The 13023-nt window shown below is 41.4% G+C and overlaps 1 protein-coding gene across 2 annotated transcripts in view; it reads left to right on the forward strand.

Moving 5' to 3' along the window:
* The window catches only part of DNAJC6 (DnaJ heat shock protein family (Hsp40) member C6), a 127662-nt gene that overhangs the window by 93644 nt on the left and 20995 nt on the right, over positions 1-13023 (forward strand). For both annotated transcript variants that reach the window (XM_020993123.2, XM_020993121.2), the window contains exons 12-13: positions 3532-3975; positions 9787-9936. In XM_020993123.2, the coding sequence (XP_020848782.1) occupies positions 3532-3975; positions 9787-9936 (594 nt within the window). The remainder of the gene's footprint in view (positions 1-3531; positions 3976-9786; positions 9937-13023) is intronic.

Below are 13023 nucleotides of genomic sequence, written 5' to 3' on the forward strand. Positions count from 1 at the left end.
AGCTCATTTGAAAGTACATGTAACATTCAATATCCCCTACTTCTCTATGAAAAAAATAACAGAAATCTATTTTCTGTCTCTCCCCCGTGCTATTTTTTAAAATAAATAATTTCTAGTTTTCAATGTTTGCTTCCATGAGATTTTTTTTTTTTATTTTAGGCAATTGGGGTTAAGTGACTTGCCCAGACTCACACAGCTAGTGTCAAGTATTTGGTCTGGGGGTCATATTTGAACTCAGGTCCTCCTGACTTCAGGGCCAGTACTCTATCCACTGCGCCACCTAGCTGCCCCCTACTTCCGTCAGATTTTGAGTTTTACATTTACTCCCCCTCTCTCTCCTCCCCCGCCCTCCCCAAGATGGCATGCAATCTGATATAGGCTCTACTTATACATTCATATTAAGCATATTTTCATATTAGTCACAATGTATAGAAGAATTAGAATTAATTGGAGGAACCGTGAGAAAGAAGAAACAAAACAACAAAAGAAAAGGAATGGAATGCTTCCATCCGCATTCAGACTCCACAGTTCTTTCTCTGGATGTGGACAGCATTTTCCATCATGAGTCTTTTGGAGTTGTCTTAGATCTTTGCATTGCTAAGAAGAGCTAAGTTTATCAAAGTCAGTCATCGTGCAATGTGGTTGTTACCATGTAGAATATTTTGGTTCTGCTCACTTCTCTCAGCATCAGTTCATGTAAGTCTTTCCAGGTTTTTCTGAAGTCTGCCTGCTCCTCATTTCTTATAGCACAATAATATTCTATTACATTCATATACCACAGCTTGCTCAGCCATTCCCCAATTAATGGGCCTCTCAATTTCTAATTCTTTGCCACCACAAAAAGAGCTGCTATAAATATTTTTGTACATGTGGATCCTTTTCCCATTTTATGACCTTTTTTGGGATGCAGACCTAGAAGTGGTATTGCTAGGTCAAAGGGTATGCATGTCTTTATAGTCCTTTGGCCACAGTTCCAAACTGTTTTCCGGAATGGTTGAATCAGTTCACAACTCCACCAAAACAATGCATTAGTGTTCCAATTTTCCTACATCTTCTCCAACAATTATCATTTACCTGTTTTGTCATGTTAACCAATCTTATAGGTGTAAAGTGGTACCTCAGGGTCATTTTGATTTGCATTTCTCTAATTAATAGTGATTTAGATAAACTGGAGATAATTAATAGAGGGAAGGCAGTAACTTTAATGCTTCCAACTTTTCCCTATAATATCTGTACTTTGTTTACACTGTAAATAAATAATGCCTGATGTGCCACTGTTAAAAAAAATTAGTGACTTAGAGCATTTTTTCATATGACTATAGATAGCTTTAATTTCTTCCTCTGAAAACTGCCTATTCATATCCTTTAACCATTTATCAATTGAGGGATGATAGTCTTATAAATTCAACTCAGTTCTTCATATATTTTAGAAATGAGGCCTTTATCAGAGACATCAGCTGTAAAAATTGTTTCCCAGCTTTCTGCTTCCCTTCTAATCTTGGTTGCATTGGTTTTTTTTTCTTTGTTTGTTTGTTTGGTTTTTTTTGCGGAAAACCTTTTTAATTTAATATAATCAAAGTCATCCATTTTGCATTTGTTAATGTTCTTTATCTCTTGTTTGGTCATAAATTCTTTGCTTCTCCATAGATCTGATAGGTAAACTATTCCTTGCTCTTCTAGTTTGCTTGAAGTATCAGTCTTTATATCTAAATCATGTACCCATTTTGACTTTATCTTGGTATAAGGTATAAGATGTTGGTCTATGCCTGGTTTCTGCCATATGATTTTCTAATATTCTCAGCAGTTTTTGTTAACTAGTGAGTTCTTACCCCAGAAGTTCTTCCCATCCCATTAAAAAAGAAAAGAAAAGAAAAGAAAAGAAAAAGAAAGAAAAACAAGTTACTTCAAACATTCATCCAAAAACATTTATGGATCACCTATAGTATGAGGTACTCAACTGGGCGTTGGAGATCTAGTACCAAAGACAAACCAGCCCCTGCCTACAGAGAGCTTCTATTCGTTTTACTATTATGTGAATGCAGATGAATCAATTCAAAATAGATGGAAAATAACAGCAAGTTAATTTTGGGGTGGAAGGGCACCAGCCACTGGGGTGTGGGGTACAGAACCAGGCTAAGCCTCATGTAGAAGGGAAGTTACTCTGTTAAATGAACCATAGTTTTAATTAGAGGATCATGGATCTAGAGATGGAGGGGATAAGAGAGACCATCAAGTCCAACCCCTTCATTTTACGGATGAGGAAACTGAGGCCAGAAAGGTGACTTGCCCAAGGTCCCACAGGTGATGAACGTCAGAAGTGAGATTCAAAGTCAGGTCTTCTGTCTCCAGGACCGGGGCGCTCTCCACTGTCCCACAATTTAAGCGCTGTCTCACGATACTTCTAAACTCGAAGTGCCCATCTCAGTGTTTTTGAATTTGCTTCCAGAGCAGGCTCTTCCAAGATTAGTTAGCAGAGGTTAGGAAGCATTTGGGGGAAGGGACCTTTCCTGCATGTGGCCTTTCTCAAAGCAACTGTTTTTAACTACAGTTACCAATCAACGTAGGAGGGAATGATGAGCAATCACATTATTTGCTCCTCTTAGTCATTGGAACCCTTGGACTTCTGACACTGGCTTGTGGGTGTGTCTGATGTGGAAAAAAAAAGGATGGAGTTAGCTGACTTGGGACATATTTGGATGCCGTCAAGGTTCCCTGTCTGTCTCCCCTCAGGATTCTTCTCTCCTGCCCTTTCCATGTGAGAGCAAACCCCAATCCCCTCCCAGACTAATACAAATCACAAGCTTCCTCTGAGCTCTCCCCTCTCTAAACTTTCCAGGTTTTCTGGTTTCTCCTTTCTATCAGCTGGGAAGATGATTTAGAGTTTTATTTTTAAAGGCCTCCCTTGGGGAACCCTAGTGAGGGATGTCAACAATGAACAAGGTTTTGCTCTACATAATTCAATCCCCTCAGTGCCTAGATCCCTCTTTTATCCTGGAATTATTTATGCTTAAGAGAGTGGTAAAAACTCAATAAGAACTTTTGAAGGAGAATAGCCAGGAAAGTGAAGGGCTTGGACCTCATTCCCTATAAGGATCATTTGAAAGAGCTGGAAATATTTGTCTTGGAGAAGAGAAGGCTCAAAGGGAATATGAGAGCTGTCTTCCAGTACCCTAAAGGCTGTCATTGGGAAGAGTGATTAGATTTGGGATTCTTGGCCCGAGTAGATAGAACCAGGGGCAAAGGATGGAAAACTGCAGAAAGACAAACTTAGGCTAGATGTCAGGAAAATCTTCCTGTCAATTGGAGCTGTCCAAAAGTAGAGTAGGCTGCTTCAGGGGTCAGTGGGTTCCCCTTCTTCCCTAGAGATCATCAAGGAGAAATTCAGTGGTCACTTGTTGGTAATGGTAGAGAGGGGCTGCTTGCTGGTCCAGGTATGGATTGTGTTAAATGCCCACTGTGATCTCTTCCAACTCAGATTGCGTGAAATAAATCTTCAGCCAAGAAACTAACCAGTTATTTGGAATTCCTCAGATCAGAAATCCGACAAGGCCAGCAGTCACCCCATCTCTGAAGACCGAGCGGCCCTTGTACATGAGGAGAGTGAACAATCAGATGATGAGCTCCTGTCTCTCTCAAGCCAGCACAGTAATGCCAGTGGGGACAAACCCCCTGGAGCATCAAAACATAACAAAAAGCAGCAGGAGGCACCTCCCCCTCCACCCCCTGAAGACGTGGACCTTCTAGGGCTGGAGGGAAGTCCCAGCAAGACTTTCTCTTCTCAGCCCGTGGCTCCCCCCACCAATTCAGACTTGCTGAATGACCTCTTTGGGGGTGGAGGCACGACAGCATCTGCTCAGGCTGGACCTCCCGGGGTGGAGGATGTGTTCCATCCAAGTGGCCCAGGATCAGCCCACTCAACGCCCCGACGATCTGCAGCTTCTGGCTCACCATCTCCCTCTGCAAGAGTGGGAGAAGGTAACTCTCTCAATGTAGCAACCTCCAGCTTAAGGCAGACCCATTGACCCTGGCTGGGGAATCCAATTTTTCTGTGCTAGTATTTTTATGATTTTGAGGGTAACCTCCCAAGAGGTCCTATAAAGAGTAATTAGAAAGTGGGTCAGTTTTCGAGACCCGCACAGGAGACATGAATGCTTTCATTTCACTACACTTTTTTCCTTCCAGAATGTCAAAGCCTGACTTCTTTAGCTATTGCTGCCTACAACAACGACAACACCAGTAATAACTTACATTACCATAGTGTATTCCTGTTTGCAAAATACTTTCCTTACAATAACCTCATCAGAAAAGTGGTGAAGTATTGTGTTCTCCATTTGAAAGAGAAGGAAACTAAGGCACAGAGATATAAAATGATTTTCACAGGCTCACAGTCTGAGTAAAGATCATAACCCAGAATTAAAGCCAGATTTCCCAATTCTGAATCCAAGTCTTTCTACTTCCCCAATCAGCTTCATCTGTAGATATAGACAAATCATCAAGCATTTATTAGGCACCTGTTGTGTGCCTGGCACTATGACAGGTGCTGGGGATACAAAGACAAAAATTCAATAGGCCTTGGCTCTCAAGGAGGTTCCTTTCTATTGGAGGAGGGGAGAGCATGTGCACAGATAACTCAATGCAAAATTAATACCAAGAAAATGGGAAGCCAAAGATTAGTCAGATGACAAGTGATTCGGGATTTGGGAGATTCTTGCAGCTCTTATGCTTTCTGTTATCCTCCTATAATTGGTTTTGAAGAAACACATTCTAAATTGAAGAGAAGGATGAGCTCCATTTTCAGGTACTGAAAGAACTGGCAGACATGATATCTTGCTTCCTTTCTTTTTCCTTCCTTCCTTCCTCTCTTTCTTCCTTCCTCTCTTTCTTTCTTTCTTTCTTTCTTTCTTTCTTTCTTTCTTTCTTTCTTTCTTTCTTTCTTTCTTCCTTCCTTCCTTCCTTCCTTCCTTCCTTCCTTCCTTCTTCCTTCCTTCCTTCCTTCCTTCCTTCCTTCCTACCTTCCTTCCTTCTTTATTTTAGACAAATGCTAAAATTTTAATGCATAGTAAGAAAAGAAAAAGAAACATTATAAAATTAAATATAAAATAAGAAAAAAACAAAAAAAAGTCAAGTGCACAGCAGAACATAGGAGAGGATTCAAATTACATAGCAATAACTTTTTATTTCCAGAAAGCCTATATATTAAATACTGTTCATTATGTTGAAAGCTGTCGACATGATAGCTTTCAAAGATTTTTAAAAGATCATGGAAAACAGGCCTAGAGAGGGGGAAATATCTCTCTGATTTTCAGAAAAGGGAAGAGAACAGGACCATCTACAAACTATAGGCTAGTGAACTTGACTTAGATTTCTGGGAAAATTCCAGAATAGATCGTTAAAAAGACATGGGAAAAGTGCACACACAGGTACAAACAATCTAGGATCTGGAAGCAGGGAAGAGTGAACAGCATCTGAGCTGGTTCAGGATCCTTCAGTTCAGCCCCTTTGTTTTAAGGCTGAAACAAGAGAGAAGTAAAGGGTTTTGCTTTAGGTCACACAGCAAGTTAGTGCCTCAAGGTCAGGTCTTTTGGTCATCGAATGCTCTTTCCATGATATCACAATGCCTCTGGTCGTTCCTCATTCAAGATTCCAGCACCACTCATGAGCATGAATTACACTCTCCAAATGTCTTCAGTTTTGATCTAGAGCTGTGAGCTTTGCTTTGTATCAATTTTATCAATAAATTAATGTCAAACCCAACGCCTACAAGCCTTGAAAATGGCCTCGTAAGCATAGTGGCTTTACTGACATGACGACTGCTTGAGTTATATGAGCTGTTTAATCACCCAAGCCATCTTCTTCCCCCTAAGATTTATAGCATGGCTGATGAACTGTTATGGGCTAAACTTTGGGCCACAGCAGCTCAGTTTGACAACAATCAGAACATAAAGTAGGTCTCAGAGTTGCAGAATTTCATGCTTTTAGGGAACTTAGCAATAATGTAGTTCAAATCCGCCTAAGGTCACACAGCCAGTAAGAAGCTGAGCTAGTCCTAAGACTGAAACCAAAGTCTTCTAACTCCAAGGTAAGGGGCTTGATGCTCCATCAGGCTGTCTTCCATTCCCACGGTAGCCAGCTTCAGCTCACTAAGATGGATTAAAATTCTTTCCAGAAAAGTTTCCAAGTTCTAGTTTTAGGGTGGCACCTGCTGTAGTCTTGGCACTCACATAGTCCCAAATGGCTTTAACTCACTGTAGGACTATACAAAGAGGAGTTGGTAATGTGATCCAGTGAAGTGACATGTAGAAATAAGTGAACCTCATAATGTGTGTTCTTGCCCTCCTTGGGCATTTAAATTGAGTTCCATGTTGTAACTTGGTCAAAACAAATCCCTTCGCAATGTTTGACCCATTCCAAATTGAATCGTAACGTAAGTGAAAATCACTCAGGCCAACTGTCCCATTGGACAGCAGAAAAAAACAAAGCCAGAGGTATTTAATTCCACTTAAGAAATACTTACTAAGTCCCTACTATGTATGAAACACTGTGCTAGTCACTGAATATGCAAATACAAAATAAAATAGACCTTGTCCTCAGTGAGCTTACATTCTACCAAGGGAATGCACCATATATATCCATAAATGGCTACAAAGTAATTTCAAGAAGAAGAGAGTGGTGATAATCCAGGAGATCAGGAAAGAGCTTGTGTTGGGATGTGTACCTGAGCTATGTTTTGAAGGGATTGTAGCAGGGAGAGGAAAGGATTCACAAGATTTACAGCTGGTCATATCTTTGATTATAAGCTTAAGAACTGGACAGCTCCCTAAACATTCACTCCTCTCGTTTTATATAAGGAAGCTGAGGCCCCTCCCCCTCCCTGTTAGATAATTTATTTAAATTGATCTGAGATGTGAACCAAAATCTTCTGGTACCAAATCCAGCATCTTTCTCCTCTAACGATTGAGCCTATTCCAGAGATCTAGTTGAGTTCCATTATTATACTGATAAAGAAATCAAGGAAAAGAATGTCTTGGGGCAGCTAGGTGGTGCAGTGGATAGGGCACTGGCCCTGAAGTCAGGAGGACCTAAGTTCAAATGTGGCCTCAGACCAGACACTTGACGCTTACTAGCTGTATGACCCTGGGCAAGTTACTTTACCCCAATTGCCTAAAAATAAAAAAAAAAATTAAAAATTAAAAAAAAGAAAAGAATGTCTTACCCAAGCTCATCCATAGAATGAGTAGAAACCAAGTTTAGACTAGAGAACCCAGGCTTTCTAGGGCTGCTCCAGGGTTCTTTCCACCACCTCACAGGGTCATGCCCATCCTTTCAGTTTCATCACCCTAGCTTGTCCCTTTGTCTTTTGAAATAATCAGAGGAAGGAAAACATCTGTAATAGGAGGAGTGGTGGATTTGGAGTTGGAAGCCTGAGGTCAAATTCCACCACTTCTCCTTACTATGTGTGGGACCTTTGGGCAGTGGGTGATGTAGCCTTTAGAGGAGTGGCATGGGATAGTGGGGTGACCGATGAATGTCCGACACGAAGTCTGGGTTCAAATCCAGGCTCTGCCACCTCCTAGCTGGGTGATCCTGGGCAAGTATGGTAATCTCTCTCAGCCTCAAGTTTCACATCTGCAAAATGAGGATAAGAAGAGCACCCACCTTTTATAGGGTGATTATAACGATCCAATAATGCAGGCCCTGTGAAGGGCTCTAAAAAGCTGAAAGTGCTGTATACGTATGAATTAGGAATTTTATCAATGTTATTGTTTCATTAGCTATAAAATGAGGGAATTGCACTAACTGGCCTCTAAGATTTGTTCTAGTTCTAAATCCTATGAATTGAAAGAGGTAGAGTGTGGTAGATAGAGGACGAAATAGAGTCAGAAATAACCTGGGGTAGCCTCCTTCCTCTGAAGCATACCAGCTAGGCAAGGCCAGTTTTTAACCTTTCTGTGTCCTGGGCTACTGTGTAAGATTGTTAAGTTACAAAACAGTTCCTGATTTGCATCAGTGAAGGGAGTTTCCACACCAGGAATTCCCTACCTGGAAAAAGTCAGGAATAGATTACCAAACAAAGCCCTAGAAAAGTTTCCTTACCCTGGGCTCCTCTGTTTTATAGCATCTTTTGGAGGAATGTGCCTGAGTGCTATGAGACATCAAGTTTCCTTTGATAGGAGTGGCATTTCACCTGTATAAATTCTTTTCTTTGTCTATACATGAAGAGGGGATAGGATGGAAACGATTAAAAAAAAATCTAGTCATCCTGGTTTTCTCCAGTATAGAAAAGCAGTGTGGAATATTAGAAAGAAGCCTGCACTTGGCAGTCTGAAACACTGGATTCCTCTTATGGCTCTGCTTCTTAATTGCTGTTTGACCTTGGGGAAGTCACTTAACCTTCTCAGGGCCTCAGTTTCTTCATCTATAAAATGAAAGGGCATACTAGATTAGAGGTTCTTAACTTTGTGTGTTTGCATATGTATGTATCATGGACCTTGTGGCCAGTATAATGAAGTCTTTGGGCCACCTTTTTATTTGTTTGTTTGGTTGGTTTTTTGGCTAGGCAATGGGGTTAAGTGACTTGCCCAGGGTCACATGGCTAGTAAGTGTTATGTGTCTGAGGCCAGATTTGAACTCAGATTCTCCTGAATCCAGGGCTTGAGCTCTATCCACTGTGCCACCTAGCTGCCCCTGTAGGCCACCTTTTTAGAGTCATGTATTTAAGTACATAAAATAAAATCGAGGGATTATGAAGGGAGTCAAGAATATCAAAATACAACATTCAATAAATGAATGAATGAATGAGTGAATGAATGAATGAATGAGTGAATGAATAATTCCCTGTTCCAGGTTACAACAACCTTAGAATACATAATCTCCATGGTACTATGCAGTTTGAAATCTATGATGGTAAAAGCAGGGCCATGGAACTTGTCCCACCCCCCTCTTCCTTCCCTAGAAGCTGGGGTCAGTGGGCACCAGTTTCATGGGAGCCCATTTTATATCACCATGGACATAGAAATCTTTTGTTGACTGACTGATTGATCTTACTTTGTAGTTGAGGAACCTGGCTTGTAGAGGAAAAGTAACTCCTAAGGTCACATGAGTGTAGTAAGTGAGAGAGTCAGAATTTGAACCCAGGTCCTCTGCCTCTAAATGTAGCCCCTTTCACATTGCACTGAGCTACTCTTCCACATAGGCAACTTGGGCTTTGCTCATGAAGGGTGGGACAAAGTGCTGTAGCTACTGACAGCCTCGATCTCCTCCAGCAGGTAGAAACAATTAGTTTAACATCGAATTAGTGAGAATAATTAGCTAAGAGAAAAGGTGACAAGAAGGGGATTCCCTCTCTGGTTACCATCTAGGCTGGCTTTACTCTGCTTTCTCCACGTGCTCCAATTCCCCACTGCCTGACTTCAGCAGTGGCCTTGCCAACAGTAGTTTCATGGTGCCTTAGATTTTCCCCAGTGGGGCCAGTTTCCTTGGGTCTCTCTGTTCTCCACGTGGAGCCGCGTCCCCGGGTCTCTGTCTTTCTGTAACCTTGGAGCACCATCCTGGGGTCTCTCCCCATGTGCCTTGTTCTATGGTCTTGGTTCTCTTCCCAGATCCACATACCCAAAGTTCATTCTGTGGTTCTTGCTCAAGGCATCAGACTTGCCGGTCATGCCTCTGCTTTGCTGTGTATTCTGTCACCAGTATTGAGAGAAAAGAATGAACTCACAGTGAATCCAGGAAAGTCACTCGCGCTCCACCTAAAATAGCCAATTTTGTCTTCTTTTCTTTTCCTTCCAGCTGCAACCTTTGACCCATTTGGAGCTCCCTCCAAACCATCTGGTCCAGATTTACTGGGTTCTTTTCTGAGCACATCAAATGCCTCTAGTGATCCCTTTCTTCAAGCCAGAAGTCCTTCACCCACAGTTCACAGTGACCCCTTTAATTTGGGTAAGAAATAAAGCATTCATCTACTTCATTTTGGAGACTGAGAACAGGCGGGAGAAGATTACTGATCTCCATTTGCATATGCATCATGTATGTGTTAAATCAATACTATTTCAAGCCAGAACTTTCTGATGGAAAGGGGAGGGATACCTTTTCCACTAGAGAATGGTGGCTCACTCGTGATTTTGAAGCCCTGTCACAAATGGTGTGTCACATTGGCTCTGGATGTTTCATGGAGAGAGTCTTGTGCCAACTAGGATGGCTCTCTGGGCATGATTGCATTTGCATTTGCCTTGTCTAGTGGAAGGTCGTTAACAATATAACATTTGAAGAGCTGTGAAGTGCCTAGCAAAGACCCTACCTTTATGAATTTTTGACTACAGTTTCTGTTCATACTTTTTATTGGAAAGGCCTAAACACTAATATTCAGTAATGCTATGAATTGGTTCGATGGTTCTGAAAAATAATTTGTAGCTATGCAAGAAAAATCGCTGATGAATTGATTCACATTGACTCAGTGCTCTAACAACTAGATGTATTCCATAAGTAAGACAGTGACTAAGTAGATTTGGAGGTGGGTGACTAGAAGGCCACTTGGTCTCATTACTGAGATCATTTTCTTCTCTTACCTTTACAAAGAAAGGTTAGTTACATTATGAAATATTCAGCGCAGCCCTTTTTGCATGACAGCAAAAAAAAAAACCCACAAAAAACCAAACCAAACCAAAACAAAAAACCTAAAAATAAAGTGGGTGCTTGTCCACTGGGGGATAACTAAATAAATTGTAATAGACTACGATTATGCTATAAGAAATGGTGAATTTCAGCAATTCAGAGAATCATTTGAGGACTTGTATGAAGTCATGCTGAGTGAAGAAAGCAGAACCAAAAGAGCAATGGATACAATGATCATAACGTAAAATAATGCCAAAAGGCAACTGGATTTGGATTGATTGCAATGACCTTTCTTGTTTCCTGAGAAGAGAAGGTGGAACACACGTCCCTCCCCTGGTTGGGCACGATGATTGTGGAATGTAACACACAGTGCTCGACTCAATTGACTTTTATTTAACTGTTTTCCTCTGGTACCAATGAAGGTTCCCTGTGGGGATGATATTCTAACAACTGTCTGTGGCATTAAAAAAAAACAAACAAACAAAAGTATCAATAAAAATGGAGGGAGAAAGGGCTTCCCAAAATGAGTACCCCTTCTCCTGAGACATACGGAGCCCATCCAACTGAATTTACAGAGAAGCCTGCGGTGCCAGCTTGCTCGTGGTAATGCAGATAGTATGTGCCAGAGATAGGATTTGAATTTAGGTCTTCACAACTCTGAGGCCAGCTATCAATTTACTGCATCATTGCCACTGATGGTCTTAGTTACACAGGGAAAAAAATAAGGGCTGAAACGCAAATCTTTGAGACTTCTTTGAATTTATCATGTTCATAACTTTCTTTTATAATCCTATAACACATCATTTTCAACTCTTCCTCAGTTGCTGGGCATATGCTTTGTTTCTAGTTCTCTGCAGCAGCAGAGTGAGGCTGGAAATACTTTTCTATTTTCCCTTCCCCTTTGACGTTTTTGAAGTCTATGCCTCATATAACAGTAGACTCCCTGGTTATGAACAGTTTCATGATTTCAGGGGTATAGTTTCAAATTGCTTTCCAGAAGATTGGACCAATTCTAAGCCCCACCAACAGTCTGCCACTGTGCCTTTCTTTCCACAGTCCTCCAACCATCGCCTTTTTTTTCTTGTCCTCTTTGTCAGTCTGGTTGTGAGGCAGAACCTGACGGCGTTCTTTAAATCTCTGTTACTTTGGGCTTCAATTGCTTGCATTTTTTTTCAACTGAAGCCCAAGATCATACAGCCATTTGAACTGCTGGGTCTAGGGACAGGAAGACTCATCTTCCTGAGTACAAATCTGGTCTCAGACACTTCCTAGCTGTGTGACCTTGGGCAAGTCACTTGACCCTGTTTGCCTCAGTATCTTCCTCTGTAAAATGAGCTGGAGAAGGAAATGGCAAATCACTCCAGTATCTTTGTCAAGAAAACCCCAAAAGGGGTCACAAAGAGTCAGACACAACTGAGAAATGACTGAACAACCACAACTCCCTGACTCCAGATTTAGTCTCTATCCACTGTGCCACCTAGCGGCCTTATAGTTAAAGTGCAGTATCAAAAGGAGAGATTCATGAGCTTTTCTTGTATTGTGGACCCCTTTGGCATTTTGGAGACATCTAGGGGCTCCTTCTGATAATAACGATCTTATGTGGATAAAATAAATCAGAGAGGATTACAAATGAAACCGATTATATGTTTGCTTTCATTACCTACATACACACACACGGACATCTATTTTAATTCATGGACCTCAGGTTCTAAACTCCTGGTTTAGAATAAGGGAGATTTGGTCCTCTGCCCTAGACAGCCTCCCTCTGGAGTAATATCCTCCATTCTGGCCACCAGATATTAGGGAGGACATTGACAAAATAGAGTGCATGCACAGGTAAGTGATGAGGTTGATGGGAAGACTAGCATTCAGGTCATAAGAAGATTGCTTGAAAAAGTAGGGGATATTTAGCCTGGAGAAGAAAAAATGTGGAGATGACAGGATAACTGTCCTCAAATATTTAAGGGTGGTTGTAGGAAGTAGGCTTAGATTTATTCTGCCGAACTCTGGAGGACAAACTGAAGACCAGTGGGGACGAGTTACAGAGAGGCAGATTTTTGACATGTTTTTAGAACTGTTTCCTAGCATGTAGGGCTATCACAGAATAGCTGGGATGTGGTCCAGAGGCAGTGATCCCTCCTTAATGGAAGTCTTCAAGCAGGGCATGGATGACCACTTTTCAGGGATTCTATAAAGGCAAGTCTTGTTGAGATAAATGAGATGACCTCTGAGCTATGATTCTATCAACTAAGAATATAACAATGTGAGTCATTATGGTCACTGATAACATTCAATCTCTTCTCTCTCCATCTCCTGCACATCTCAACTGGTAGACTACTGAAATCTAAATGCAACTTTGCACACAGCAAGCATGCAGTAGCATGATTATGCCTGCCCTCTTATCAGCAGCTACCC

Source organism: Phascolarctos cinereus, unplaced genomic scaffold (assembly GCF_003287225.1).
Source record: "Phascolarctos cinereus isolate Bilbo 61053 unplaced genomic scaffold, phaCin_HiC Scaffold_5;HRSCAF=322, whole genome shotgun sequence".
In the NCBI taxonomy this organism is placed as follows: domain Eukaryota; kingdom Metazoa; phylum Chordata; class Mammalia; order Diprotodontia; family Phascolarctidae; genus Phascolarctos; species Phascolarctos cinereus.